This window comes from Ctenocephalides felis, unplaced genomic scaffold (genome assembly GCF_003426905.1).
Source record: "Ctenocephalides felis isolate EL2017-DRISC unplaced genomic scaffold, ASM342690v1 CF-g0.4_SCAFFOLD_01886, whole genome shotgun sequence".
Taxonomy (NCBI): Eukaryota; Metazoa; Arthropoda; class Insecta; order Siphonaptera; family Pulicidae; genus Ctenocephalides; species Ctenocephalides felis.
This window is the reverse complement of record NW_020538040.1, coordinates 91,328,343-91,344,795: the sequence shown is the minus strand read 5'-3', so window position 1 is coordinate 91,344,795 and position 16,453 is coordinate 91,328,343. Positions and strand designations below refer to the sequence as shown.

Sequence of the window (16,453 nt, the reverse complement as noted above, 5' to 3'; positions counted from 1 at the left end):
AATATACAAGTTCATGGCAGAATTTTGTGTATTGGCGGGCATACTCGTCATGCGTATAAAGCAGTGGCTATATACCATTTAAATTAAATTTTTTGAAAAAAAACAAAATATATTGTGAAAATTCTTTAAAATATTTCAGAAGCTGTGTTATTTCACCTTAGTATGAATTGAGATTTTTCTATTTAAATACATAAAGCATTTTACACTGTTTATTTTGATAAGTTTTTAATTTTGATCAAAACTATTCTTAAAAACTCACTTCTACTTGAATAATTAAATTTAATCGGTTTTTAGTTTAATACGTATATAATAAATGCTTGTATTCACAAAGACGCAAAATGTAGTAAGAAGATTTTTCAATTTGTCTCTTAGAACAGCATGTCGCCTCCCTGAGGGGACGCATCTCACTGGTTGGAAACCGCTGGGTTAACTGATTATTTATTTGTACTTATTTATTAGTACATTCGTATATATTAACAAGAAACACATTAATTTCATAAAATAAATACCATAAAATGTTGATATTAGTTTCAGAAAATTATCAATTTCAAACGTTTTTTATTTAATTCTAAAAATGAAATATTTATTGTTCTTGCTGCTACAAATCCTGATGTTAGTTAATATTTTTTTTGTTATTTAATTTGTCTCAATAATTATAAAAATACATTTCAAATTCTTGAGTATACATGTGCATTAAATTGATATTGCACGGAGGAGCAATGACGTTAGTAAACTCAAAACAAGTCATTCTAATACATCAAAAATATTTTAGTTGGTTTCTGCAAGTAATGTCATTATCTTAATGTTAGAAAGTTTGCATATGATAGATGTCAACAATTTTTATTCAACGTAATATTTTCTTACGTGTTTGTGTTGAATCCGCGCTGATATTTGGAATTGTTCGTAGTCATTCTTTGAGGAAATTATTTTTGATACACCATATAGGGTAAACTTACAATAGATGTTTAAATAAATTAAAGAAAAAGATAAAAAATGTCAGTTATTAAAATTTAATGGACTTTTTTTCGAAAATTTTCGGAATTTTAATCTTTGAAATAATGGACTATCAAATATGTACTTGTGAGATAGGACGCTCTTCCTAACTTCATTATTTAATCTCTCGTGAGTGATGCTCAGGATCTTTTCAATATTTTGCCGCTCTGATTCCGCGGCTTCAGCAATACTTTGATAATGATCCTGTTTTATATAGAATTGATATTATTATATTATGACACAAATTTACATTTTTTGATCGATACTATTCCAAAAAATATTATTACTATTTTTAATTCATTGTGAATAAATTTTTAAGAAACTTTTTGTAATTTGTAATTTTTACATTATTCTTTGAAATTGTCAAGAAATTTTGGAACCACCATCGTTCAACTGTATTCGATTTTGGTAGATGGTTTTTAGAAGAAAATTTGTAAATTTTATCTGTTTTCGTCATACGTTTAAAATTGTTGGGTTTAAATACTAAATATATAAGTTATATCTCTATTTAATAAGTTCATTCAATTTTATAGGATATTTACATTAGGCGCGTTTTTGTCTTGATCTGGGACGTGTCTGCGTTGACAGTCACTGGTGCTAGCATTTTCCTGAGAAGAAGACTTCTGTCCTTTGTTGTCTTGTTTTAATGTATTGAGTTCTGCCTAAATACATGGATAATGCAAAAATATGCATATTGAAAAACAACTATTTTTTTTTGAGGTTTGTAAAAGATAGTTTGAATTATAATAATCTACACAATATTTACAAATACAAATATTTTAAAAAAAATATCTTATATATAACAATATAAAAAAAATAATCGTGTATTACCTCTAAGTCTGCTATTTTGCTGGTCAACTGGTCACATTCAAGAGACTTTCCCTCAATTCTAAGAATGTTTTTTTGCTACTTGACTGATATTAAGCTGGAAATGTAAATAATATAAAATTTAATAATAGTGTTAAATCTGAAAATAATAGTAAATAAATTGATATAAGATGCATTATAAATAACAAATTTGTCTATAAAACAGTTTTATCATAATGTTTAGGGCGACATTTTGAATTGATGTAAAGATGTCGGAAAGTAATATCGTTGCGGCTTGATCGTCACACTTGTTTTGTACAGAAAAATTGTAGCAAAAAGATTTTAAGGTTGTGTTGTTATATGTAAATTTCTTTATTATTAACGATTTTTGAAAAAAAAAAACAGATAATTTTCAATCAAACTTTCGACTAATTAAGGGTTATATAAATTATAAAGATCAAAAATAGTAGCCATCAGCGTGCATATGGCGAAAGCGAAAGTAAGTCTATTTTATGCAATCGACAAGTCCAAAAGTTTTTATTAATTTTGAACTATTGTCCAATAACATTTACCGCAGTGAAGGATTTTAGCCGAAGTTGAATTGGATTCTGCCGAGCGAAAATAAAAACTAACCGTAACCGTTTTTGGGGTTTGCAATTATTTCACAGGTCCACAAAAAAATGCCTGATTGGGAGTCCGGCATATGTTTTTTCAATGTAGTTTTTACAGCTGAACACGAATCAAAACACAAATTTGAAGTTAAATGGGAAACAATGAAAGGAAAAAAAATTAAAAACAAACGACAGAATCACCGATCTAGTAATTTTACTGCAGATTTTTTACAAAACAAACTTGTGATAGATCATTTAATTGAAACTTTTAAAGTTGAAAGGGTCAGGAAACGACAGAAATTATAATGGAGAGTAATTACTATATCAAGGATTTGGTCGTTATTTTGATTTTTTTCAATTTTTTGACATTTGACTCCCCAGTTTTTGACTTGAGATTCGTAATCAGCGGTGAAAACTACATTGGAAAACATATGCTCACACCGAATACAGATAATTTTTTTTCTGTGTTATAGTTTGCGTTGATTTATATAAAGCACTAGCAAATCCGACGAACTCTGTTTCGCCACCAGATGCTTTCGTGAGAAAGATGAAGAAATTTTTTGTTTGTTTTATATTTGAAAAGGAAAAAAATGATTTTATTATACAACAGTAATGAATTTATTTCGATTACAAAAATGAAGTGTTTTTAGTTGAACTTCTCTAAGTAAATGAAAGTGAATCCGCAAATTATCCGTTTCATTGAAGTGCTCTTTGGTAAACCACATTTTTTGTTTTTTGGTTTGGTTAACACAAACAAAGCGGATGGTTTTCCAACTCATAAACAGGCAACGTATAACTGCCCATGTGAAAAACAATGATTTTCTAAATAATCTATTTGAAATTTATCCCGCAAACACTAAGCTATTGGCCTTGCGACTTGTTATTGCGAACGCAAGGAAATTGCAATCGTTTTGAAGTCAAACGGAAGACCAGTCGGAATCATTGGTATGTCACCAAATCGCCAGCAATTTTTTATTGAATGGTGAAATTCAGTACGTGTACATCATTATTCTTTGCGGCAGGAATTGCTCGTTGACTTAACCAAGTATAATTCTGATAATTGTCACTAATGTCATTACTCGAATTTTTAATTACTGTGCGTGAAGTTCCAGCAGCTTGCATTAAGGCATGATACCATGCACTACTTATTTTCTTAGCTATAAACCTTGCGGAGCCCGAGACCTTTCCAACGAATGCAAAATTGTCGAAATCGGTTCGTGCGTTCTGGAGTTATTTCGTCAGGAAGGAAACCCCGACTTATTTTTATATATATAGAAAATAATCTATTTGAAATTATTTAAAACAATTGTTGATTATTTTTATTACTCGAATTTTTAATTACGGTGCGTGAAGATCCAGCAATTGCATTAGGGCACGATGCCATGCACCACCAATTTTCTTAGCTATAAACCTCGCGGAGCCCGAGACCTTTCCAACGAATGCAAAATTGTCGAAATCGGTTCGTGCGTTCTGGAGTTATTTCGTCAGGAAGGAAAACCCTACTTATTTTTATATATATATAGAAGATTACTTAGGAACAATTCGATTTTCTTAAAAATAAGTATGTTACCGAAATTTTAATTGATTCGTTTAACGATCTTTTAGATGTGACCATTTCAAATGAGAGCTGACTAGAAATATCAAACTTTATTGGTTTTTTATATATTTATATATGATTCATAATCATTTGATGTTTTTACAAGTTAGGTACTACGATAGACGTTGATAAATAGTGAAATAAAATTTTCTCCTTTTCGAACTTACTTGTATAGCATGGATGTATTGATTGTCATTGGAGGCCTTTTCGAGCAGTGTTTTAACGCGCTTCTTGCGGGTGTCATTTTCGCTTTCGAGAGTTCGGCAACGCGCCTTGAGTGCGTTGATAATCTGGTCTTTACCGTCGAGATCCGCTCGAGCTGCCGCAAGTTCTTTGGCTGTGTTTTCCTGCACAGTCCTTCGTTGCTGTTCAATGTGACGTAGCGTAGACACGCATGCTTGTTCTATTCGATGATAAATTATTATTAATCCGAATAAAACTTTACGATAAAAACAGGGCCTAACAACGTCTTCGATTTGGCTCATCGCTATATAAAAGAAATAATTATATGCCATACTAAATATTTCGCTGGCAACGCTTGACAATTTATATTTTTAGTAATAATTCTTACTCAGTGGTGTTGTCGAGCCGGAACGCGCCGGAACGTTGTTCCGGCAAATCATTTTTGGGACGGAACGCGTTCCGGCAAGAAAAAATATAAAAAATCGCTACATACAGAAAATGATTTAATAAGTAAAGATTAATAAGTGAGCACAGGATGCATGTGCAAATCATATAATTTTTCCATATATTTCCATAGCTTAGGTAAATACGCATCCCTTTTTAGGTCTAATGCAAACTTTCTCAATATTACGGATTATAGAAAAATTCCAAATTCTGTATGTATTAGTCTGTATATTTATAAATTGCCATCTCTTCCAGACAGCGGTATAATAATTTTTATATTATATTTTTAAATTTAGAATTTTTAGAATTAATTAAGTTGCGAGACTAAGAACATCTTAAGAAAATCAGCTCGCACAAGTTACTCAAACATTTAATAAAATTTATAATTCTATGTCTATTGTCGTACAGTGCACACAATCGTTTAAAAGTGCAGTAATTAATTTTCTATAAAGTGATAACGGCAAAGGCAGCAGTAAGGTGTAATCGATGCTTTAACGGATATTTTGGTATTTTAGGTATTTAATACCGAGATAAAAATTCTTAAAGAAAAAATAATATTTATAAATTAAATCTTATATTCATTCGCATTTCTTATACGCTAACATCTACATCATAGGTTCCTACTCGTGTATTTTTACAGCCTTACGTATGCCTATACGTTGCATTCTATACTACACGCCTTACATCTATACCATACGCTATATTTCATCATATACTCTCAAATCCCTACATTGTATACCGAATACACCTAACCTATATCTACTATATATCCTATTACCTATAATTTCCCTTACACACACTATATTAACCCTACCGAGAATCGAACCCGGGTCCGCCGCGTGACACGCGACAACCTTGACCACTACACCAGCGTAACGCTACAATCAACCGACTTTTTTTGCGTGTCGTCGCGCCACCTTAGTATTAATTATCTAATTAATTACAAAATGACCCGCGGTAACAACAGTGCGTCCCATATTATATTATTGGTGGGGATACCCGATAGGGTAGTGGCTAAGGCGCGCGACTGCCACGCGGAGGTCTCGGGTTCAAATCCCGGTATAGACAATAGAGATAATAAAAAAAATACATAGGGCGTAAGATAAAACCTATATAATATAGGTGAATATATAAATTAGACAGTAGAATTTATAAGTAAAAGGTATGTAGGTATATAATAAGTTAGTTAATGACGGTATAGGTATCTCACGGTATGATACAATAATGTGGTATAGTATGATAGGTAATAGGTTATCTATCATATTATTAATAGAATATATAAATTAGACAGTAGTATTTATAAGAGTATAGTAAGAGTATCTATCTCACGGTATGATAGATAATAGATATCTATATATGATGTACAATAATATAGTATAGTATGATAGGTAATAGGTTATCTATCATATTATTAGGTTAAGTCTTATAAAGTATTGTAATAAATCTTGAGTACTATTATATCATAATATATACCTGTAGGTATTAATAATGAATACAAATAATACCAAAATAAATATAATTAATGTCATTGAAGAATATAAATTATGTACTCAATGATTCCCTCATACTTGTACAATTTAATGTATAGACTAGCTGTATATAATAGAGTTAATTATATAAGAAGTCAATATATTAGATTTGTGAGTTCTTATCGAAATATATCAAATTTTATGAACCGGATTTTAAATTTTAGCGTTCCGGCAAAAAAAATATTAGCACAACACCATTGTTCTTACTAAAGCATAAGAGTCATAAGTTTCATGTTAATATTCGTATCGTATCGATGTAGTGACTTTTTTTAAATATAATAACAATATTTTCATATTCTATCAAAAAAAAAACATATATGGCTTTTTTTACATTTTTGTGGAAAATATAAGATTTGTGTGACTCTCATTATATTTAGGCTAATATTTCAATTGAAAATGAGAATATTAGCCTAAATATAATGAGAGTCACACAAATCTTATATTTTCCACAAAAATGTAAAAGAAGCCATATATGTTTTTAAAATAATTTTAGCCATATATATGATGATCAGAAAGTTTGTATTCAAGCTGTATGTGTAATTCAGTTCTGAGCTGACGGGAAAAACATTTTTAAAGGTGTCCTTTGTTTCGTAGCAGTTTTGATCAAAATAACAATTAAATAACGTATACTTAAAAATTATATTAAGGTCTCGTAAACTGAACAATAGTGCTCACAACCAAAAAAACTAACAACGAAAAAAATAACTTTTGTTATGGATTTTCAAACATTGCCGTTTATCTCGTGATAGCGACTTCGAAAATTTCATTTACAAGTAATGCGATTCTTTTTGGAATACCTGTAGCAGTAGTTTGGCCGCACTTATGCTGTAGATCAGATATTTTATTTTGAAGGGCGATAATTTGTTGGGCTCGCCCACGCCAGGTCGAAGGTAGTGTGGGCGTGTTTCCCTGCATAATGAGTCCGTCGCCAACTTCCTGCTGCAGAAGACGCTGGGTTTGTTTTAATTCGGCCCTGAGAGCCAGGTTCTGATTGCGGGTTTCAAACATACGCTGCTTTGCTAAACTAACTTGCTCGCGTAACGTCGCCACTTCAGCCTTGACATTTTAATATCGAAAATTAATTATGTAGTAATTAAATGTGTAGTATAGTTATTTTTCAAAATTTGAATGTGTCTGTTCAAAAATTCTTTCTCTATCGTCACCAAATATAAATGATTTTATATTTATTTGCAATCATGCAGATCCGTTTTAATTCGATCTAATTGCTCTAATTTATTTTTAAATATTAATGAATGTCAAAAATCTAATTAGGTTGCGGTATAAATTTAAAATAAGTTTTTATTACTTTATACAATTTGCAGTAATATTTAATATTTTATTTTATTCAATAACTTTAATTTAAACTTAAAATAAATTGATGTTTATGTATGTATGTATGTGTGTGTATGTGCGGATAAAATTTTTCGTCGACATTTCGACGTGCTAATTAATTTTTGTCCAGCCGTTCCGAAAATACGTGGCAAAAATCCCAAAAATTGCAATTTAATTTCTGAGAGAACGGAGCGCCAGATTTGAATGATTCGAAACACATTTTTTCTTTTATGAACAGAATTTTCAAAAATTTTCAAAACGATCAAACAGAATCCTAAACTAAAATATCTGGCAATTTGGTATGCTTCCTCCAATTGGCATTTTTTCAACTTCAGGAAGGCTAAGTTATAATAATCCAAAAAAATCGTAAATAAAATTGTTTATATATCTCTACGCTCAAGATCTCCTGAACATTTTCACATACCTTAGAAAAAATGGATGTATGCATTTGTTTGTGCGGTTACAATTTTTTGCCAATTAACATTCGATTTATAATATCGGAAATACGTGCTGATTAGTTTTTTGCATTCATTTCGGAATAGAGGGCAAAGAGTTAAAAAAATGCCAATTCAATTTTACAAAAACGGAGCATCCGATTTGAATAATTCAAGACACATTTTACTTGTATGACAAAATAAAGAACTATTGGAATGACTCAAAAACTATTTTGTTTGTGGTATTTTAATGGTATGAAGAAATAATTATTTTTTCGAAAAGGCAAGTATACTGGTTTCAAAATTTTGAGAAAATTGAAATACCTAAAATTTTCAAATAATCGAATTATTTTAAAATTAAAAAAACACGAAATTTCTGAATATCTCGGTTCTATTTATCGAGTTTAGTTCAATGACTTTTTAATTTATGAAATCTGTTCAGGCGTTTTTGAAAATTAAATTTTGATTAATCACATCACAAAAGCGACTTTTAACACAAATTTTGACTATGAAATTTTATCAAACTTTGATGAATTTTTAATATTGTCAAATCTTTTGACTCCTAAATGATATATTTCAGAAATCTTTTTTCAGAAATCGGTTTCTGGCTTTATTCCAAAAACGTAATAATTTTGCTTTTTTATACTAATTTTAAACAACCGGCTTGGCCGATCGTCTCGCAAACGTAATCTCCCGGTTTTTACCAAAAACTAATGAATACGATTTCCAACCAAGATCTTTCGAATGGTTTTTGAATTTTTTAAATCGACTTACGAATGTGGGCTAAAACGTTGACGAATTTTTTCTTTATTCTGCTAATTACAAAAAACGGCTTGGTCGACCGATAAATTTGAATCCCCAAAAATTAAGGTAATTATTTATTCCGTTAATATAAGTAATTTTTTTTTAATTATTCTGAAACCAGTCTCTCGGTTCTTTCGAAAACCGAATTGCAATTTTTGCATTTTTGTTCTGCATTTTCCAAACGGCTAGACCTGTCCTTGCCAAAAACTAATCAGAACTTTCTTATTATGGAAATAAAATATTTATATATACACACACATCAATTTTTTTAACGTAAACGTAAAAATATGCAAAAAAAAAAGATTTTTTGCGATTACTATAACTTACGAGTACTTTGCGCAAAGTTAAAAATTGCATTTAAGTAATTTAAAATAAAATTATGGTTTAATTAAAAAAGTAAAAATTTGTCTATTAAAAAGGGCGCCTGATCAGATAGGGCCTAAAGCGGCAGAAAGCTTAATCCGCCACTGTATAAACATACGTTGTTTGTAGAATACGTCAGTTTCCCAATTTTATAAACACTTTAATATATAATAATACATTTACAATATTTAAAATAATCTATTTAAAAATATTGAAAACAGTTGTAAATAATCGTTGATCATTTTTGTTGATTATAGATTATATTATATTATAAATATTTGTTTTTATTATTTGAATGTTCAATTATGATACGGGAACTCTCAGCAATTTGTCTGATACCATGCCATGCACAACTTTTAACAATTTTAAATCTCTAAAATAGAAATTTTCCGCAGTATACCTCAAGGTTAAATAACTATTTTATATTCTTTATTGCAAGCATGTAATAAGAAAATGGTAGAGTTATTACCTAAGAATACAATTGATTATATCGATGTGATAGTTGTTAACATCCTACCTGTAAATTACGTATGATGGCTTCTTGTTGTGCCGCATCGACCGAAGCTGGCGGATCGGGCGCAGGCGGTGGTGCTGCTCTGCTTTGGCTTTCCTCGAGTCGTGCTTGGACGCTGGAGTATCGCATTTTCGTGGATTCCAGTTCGGCATGAAGGTTTCTATTCTTTTTACTCAACTCTACGAGTTTAGCGCTCGCAATATCAGAACCTGAAACAGATCATAAGTAAATTTGTTAAAACTAGTCTACTTCGAGGAAAACTTAATTTATCTTTTTATTTTGCGTGTATTTTCGAAATAATTAACAAGTATTCGATTTTTACGAATATAATAAAACTGACAAAAAACCTTCAAGATAGGAAAATATGATGGTACTCGTGGTTATATATATAACAATAAATGATTTTTTAGGTCCAAGTATATATATTTTGTTGGATGGTTGTACGATGTATTCGTGTATTGATATGTTGGTATATCTATAAAATAGTTTGTATATTATGCAAATTAACAAAATTAATTATTGTGTGCCACCTATTCGCTGTGTAATTCATAATTGTCTTCTCTGACAAGTAAGCAGTAGCTTAATTCATTATCAACAGATATCTTAAGAAAAGTTTATGATTTCGCCAAAAAATCCGATTGGCTAATTTTATGTTTTCTCGGCATATCAAGTAATTCTAAATCAAACTGCAATTGGAAAAAGTATACATGTGTGTGCAAGCTGATTAGATTTTGGTAAAGACACACGGTTCTTCTCTTTTTTAACGACTTTAATAAAGCTTTGAATTAAATTAAATCGTCAAAAAATAGAAAAGAATCGCCCGTTTTTACCAAAATCTAATCAGCTCATCACTTGCATACACATGTATACTTTTTCCAATTATAGCCAAATGATTTGTAATGACTTGATACGCCAACAAAACATAAAATAAGCCAATCGGATTTTTTGGCGAAAACATAACTTTTGTTAAGATATCAATTGATGATGAAGTAAGCTACTGGCTACTTTTGCAGAATGATTTTATGATCTAACTAATCGAACATTCTAAAATACTCTAGACCTAGAAATAGTTATATAAATATAAAATTGCATTAATGCTTGAAATAATGGGCCATTCTCTTAGGACATCCACTGTGTATACCTATTTCATTTTGTGTTTTATACTGAACATCGTTGAATAACAGAATGAATTAAATAAATTACTTCTTACAGTTACAATTATTGTATGCTTGCTTGAAAGATGTAATTTAGAAATTGCATTGATTACTTTTTAATTGAAAACGAAAACTTAATTTTGGTATTATATAAACAGTTAAATATTATATAGTAATAATTTTAATAGTTGTTAAATCTCTATTTTCACATCGATTATTTCACATATCCGGATGTTCATGCAATTCGCCTTAAGAAAAAAAACTTCATGTAATTATTTCATATGCTTTTTGAAATTTTAAAATGTAACATTTTCGTGATTTTTTTATACCCTTTGCAGACAATATATTATATTATATTATTATATTATATTGTCTAATATATTATATTGAAACAGCCAACGTTAAACTAAAATTAAACTAAATACTGAAAATTTTCAGGATTTACTGGTAGTTGTAGATTACAACCACCGTAATCAATTCATTTTGATTTCCTATAATTATTTTCTTTTTTATTTGTATTTCTGACTTTATTATTATCTAGAATCAAATCTATTTCACGTAAATAACTCATTTACAATTGATATGGCATCGTGGTACAACTATTGATTCTCTTAATTTGAATTAGTTTTCTTGTATTTAAACACATATAGCAATCATAGCATGATAGCAGCTTAAGATGAGTACTTTTTTATGTTCTGCATAAATAAATATAACATTTATATTAACCTCCATATATTCGCCCGTCTTGCTTCTTTACCAGATCTTGTAAGCGTTCCGTTCTTTGGTGCAATTTTTTAATTTCAATTTTAGCTAGATCCAATTTGGCTTTAAGGTCGTCATTCTGTTGGGAGAGCATCTGAAAATGAATATTGAGAAGTATGTGTAATATTTATAATAAGTAGGATAAAAGTAAATAGGGATGTCTAAACATTTGTATAAATAAGATGGCTCATCAATATCGTTATCTAAAAACGGTTATTTAAATAGATCACTCATCTCACCGTTTTGTATATTTTGTATACAATTGTAGTGTATATTTCAAGATTTGATTGCAAATTTACTAATGAACTTCTATCTTGTTCAAATATGAACATCACAAATAATTTAAAATATATCTTACGAGTATTTATTAATATAATTACAAAGATTCATTGAACACATATGAAGTTATGTTTAATGAATAATAGTGATAAATTGTATTGTAGCTTATACTATTTTTAAATTCTATGACGAATTTAACTTTAATTTCTATTTTAACTAATATCAGCTGTTCTAAACTCATAGTAAAATATGCATTGAGCTAAATATACTTACTGATTTAAAGATTATTGTAAATTAATAAATACATAAATAAAGTTTTTACCTTTGCTCTTGTGTCAATGATCTTATTGACATCAGTGGGAAATGTTGCGTCCGAGTTCAGACTAGTGGGATGGTCTCTTCTCGGCTTTGAAAAGAATATATATATATATATATATATATATATATACATATATATATATATATATATATATATATATATAAATTTATTATCATTGTAATTATCTACTTATTGTCCTCATTTTGTAGCTACTAGCTACTTACATTTTTATTTCATAATCTATCTTTTCATATAGTATTTTATTTGAAAACGGACTTTAATAATATTTATAGAAAAATTGTATTATGAAAATGTTTTAAAAAATAACTAAATCATTGTGACTGTGGAAGTATGTGCTATATAAGTGCGGGTAGCGAACACAAATTATATGTTTGCTTAACCCCACTACAAAACATGTTACATATGTTCATGGGGCATAGTAGTAGTCATTGCAAGTGCTATTCTAACCCGAAACTGATTTCATTTAAATTAAATTGACACATTTGAAGATGCAAAGTTTTGTATATTATTACCGCGCTTTATATTATTTGATTAATTTTTGAATCCGACTCTTTATTTTATATTATGCTGTAGCATGCTTAGAGAAAGATTTACAGTTGTGGCCAGTGCTGGATTTACAGTAGGGGCAATCGGGGCTACTGCCCAGGGCGGCAAATTTTTGGGGGCGGCAAAATTTGAAAACTGAGAAAAAAAAATCTATACAATATAATCAACTTTTTTTTAACAGCATTTTTTATTTCAAGAAATATAATTAACAAAACATAATACGATTGCAATGCAAAATTAGGGTTGAAATAACCGATTATTAAAATTTATTATTTTGCCTTGCCTCCCTCTCCGAACGTAAATTATCAAATTGGTTAATAAGTCATTATCAAATTTGTCAATTTGGCTAATATAAAGATCCGTAAACAAGCTGAAAGTTTAAAAATAATATTTTCTTCAGTTTTCGAGCCTTCTTAAAATGACGAATTTCTGCACTTCCAAGCTTATAGCGTTGAAAAAAAAAAATTAACTAGTGACGCATGGCATTGTGCCTTAAGACAAATTATTGAAACATCCCGTACTGAAAATTACATTTTATAAAGAGCTTTAAAATTGAAAAAAAATTGGAAATGAAAAAAATTGACTTTTAAAACACATTATTTGTATTCTGAAATTTTTTGAAAATTATGAACTTTTTGCAAAGCAATCGCGCTGCGTAGCTGTTTCAGAGAAGAAATATCAAATCTCAATTACCATTTTTCATAATTCGTGCCAAAAACTAATCAGCACGTCTCCCCATCAATACAAATCTAATATTTTTTATTATTCAAGTGAACACGGATCAACCGATTTAAATGATTCAATTCAATTCAATGATTGTTAAGAAGACGTGCTGATTAGTTATTGACCAAGGCAGGTCCAACTGTTTTGAAAATACGGGCCAAAATGCCAAAAATGATAATTTAGTTGTTGAGAAAAGAAGCGTCCAATATCATTCAAAAAAATTTATAGAATAAATAACTGCTTAAATTTGTGGGAGGTAGGTTTAGCGGTTTCGATGATCTAATAAAAAAAATTGAAAAAGAAACATTTCGTGGACAAAAGTGATCATAAGACATATGTACATCAAGTTATCAGATATTTTAAAAATATTTTAATAATAAGTATAAATTTTGTTTAAATTTATATGGATTATGTAACATTGTTTATTCGTTAGACAGCGACGCGGCGCTTACGCGCTCCTATATTTTGTCTCTGCGCAGCTGAAGCAGCGCGATTGCTTTAAAAAAAGTTCGAAAGTTCGTAAAATTTCAGGGATGGGGCGGCATTTTTGTCAGTGCCCCGGGGCGCCAAATTTCTAAATCCGGCTCTGGTTGTGGCATATATTTACATAGTACCTAGTTCAAAAACTGTTATATGTTCAGATTTTAATATTAATTTTTATATTTTTTTTTCTAAAATTGGTCTCTATGCAAACCACTCATAATCTATGTGCTTCCTGTGTGTGGACATCAAAAAATATTTCTACAATGGAATCTTGTAAGTCCTACGATAATTTGACACCATTATCTAATCTCTATTCGCTAAAAATGTTTTAGCAAATAGAGCGGATAAATTTAAGATTTTGGATAAGCTCAAAAAATCTTGGTCGAATTTCAGTTAGAAACGTTCATAAAAAGCTTATAATTGATTTGTTATCAAGCTAGATAGAGAAAAATATGATTGGACTACTATAATAACTATTATGAAATACGAATTTGTGGTAGGTGGTTGAAAATTTAAAGTTGTATGCATTTTTCAAATAAGCATTAAAAAAAAATAAAGAAAATTGGTCCCTCAAAAAAAGCGCGATGAAAAACTAGTCGATTACTAAAGTGAGTTTCACGAAGCAAGGGTTTGTGTCAGGAGGGTGAAAAATTCAGGGCTGGATGTGTTTCTTTAATTTGGAAATACAAAAAAATAAAATTGAAAAAGTTGGTTAAAAAAAACATTGGTGCCTGACAACGTTCCTTAAAGCAAACTGCTAAAATTTTCCGTACCGAAAATTATTTTTTTTAAAAAATCTTAAAAATTTTACTAATTTAAATAATTTGATATAAATAATTAAATTATTTAACATAAATTAAATTTTACTATATATAGCTATACTATAGCTTATTTGTGAAATTTAAAACATATTTGTTGTCATTAAAAATATTTAATACTCTCAGTTTCAAATTTATTTAAAACAAAGAATAAACTAAATTTTAAAAGATCAATTATATATATATATATATATATATATATATTAATTGTTTAATATGAACAAAACAGCACTCAGATTTGTTTAACACAACTTTATTTTATGATTACAGACGTTTCGAGACCATGGTGTGTCTCATCTTCAGTGTAATTTCAAAAACAGTTACTTATATACTAGTATCATAAAATAAAGTTGTGTTAAACAAATCTGAGTGCTGTTTTGTTCATATTAAACAATTAATATTCGTTCCGCTCATATCATAAAATTCTATATATATATATATATATATAATAATAATAATAATATTAATAATAATAATTCAAGGCCATTTTTAATTCGCACGACTTGGTATACCGTTCATTGTTTATATAATCTTGACAGAAGCAAATATTATCATTCATATTAATTTATTTATTATTTTGCGAGCTCCAATTAGAGTTTAAATATGACTACGGTAAAAGCAATACTGATTTCACTTCTATGCGATAAGTAGTGAGTGTGTATTTTCAAATGTGAATTGTTACCTCTGAATCATTTTCAGTTTCTACCATAAATTTGTCATCATAGTCGACTTCATCATCATTTGACATGCTATAGTATTATAATCATATATATTCCAGTTTCTGCATGCATATAAAAATATTGTATTTGTAAAAAATGTAAAAAAAAACTGTGAACGTAGTAATTTTGATTATCTTTTTCCAGGGCGAGTATAGCCCACTAGGATGAATTGTATCTTAATTTTGTTTTCGAAATATTTGTTTTTATACAAACTATCTAGTACGTCAGATATTCATTATCTAGTACGTCATTGACTGACGGCAAACAAATCATCATTGTCAAAAATGAATTTTGTAAATGTTTATTAAATGTAAGATTTAAAAATTTAGAAGTCATTTGAAGAAGCTCGATAAGGGCTCGCAGTCATTAGTTTTAATAGATTATCGGTTGATTCAGTTTTAATAATTTGCAGAAAACTGTAAAATTTATCATCCTCGTTTTCAGAAAAAAAATCTGGGCTGGGTTATTTTTTCGTAATTAATTGTTAATTTTTTATCGGTTTATGGTCTCTACGAGTATTCTTAAATATTTTAGGCATACGAAATGTGTTATAGAAATATTATAAAAACTTATCAAAGATTGGAATGATGGAAAGTGTCAAAATTCGAAAATTTTATCGTTGCAATCTTAAAAATGGCTAAATCATATTGATTAATACGTATTGATTATGTTGATTATTTATGCATATCGGGACGTCTATGCAGCTTGCCTTAAGGCTAAATGCCACTTATACCTTAGTTTATTTTTAATATTACGTTTTGTGCAATTTATTAAATTCATTAAATTGATTTGAATGTACAATTATAATAGAGGATTATAATAAAAATTTATTAGAGTATTTATTTATATTTCTGCATATTAGTTGTTTCCAACGCTACATAAAAAAATTTGGAAACTACGATTAACCTTCGATTGATTCTTAGAATGTATTATGAATGATTGGTAATTTTGTCTTTTATGAGTTTCCTGCAACTATATTTATCTAAAATCTAAAGAATTCTATAAGTGTATTTTAAGA

General features: G+C 29.0%; 1 protein-coding gene across 1 annotated transcript in view; it reads right to left on the bottom strand.

Moving 5' to 3' along the window:
* The window catches only part of LOC113375521 (coiled-coil domain-containing protein 13), an 87,736-nt gene extending 72,272 nt beyond the window's left edge, over positions 1–15,464 (bottom strand). The window contains exons 1-7 of the mRNA XM_026615453.1: positions 15,399–15,464; positions 11,492–11,621; positions 9,615–9,820; positions 6,962–7,220; positions 4,176–4,411; positions 1,536–1,655; positions 1,079–1,197 (exon numbers count right to left, since the gene is read on the bottom strand). Coding sequence (XP_026471238.1) covers positions 1,079–1,197; positions 1,536–1,655; positions 4,176–4,411; positions 6,962–7,220; positions 9,615–9,820; positions 11,492–11,621; positions 15,399–15,464 — 1,136 coding nt within the window. The remainder of the gene's footprint in view (positions 1–1,078; positions 1,198–1,535; positions 1,656–4,175; positions 4,412–6,961; positions 7,221–9,614; positions 9,821–11,491; positions 11,622–15,398) is intronic.
* Between the last annotated feature and the right edge of the window lie 989 nt (positions 15,465–16,453).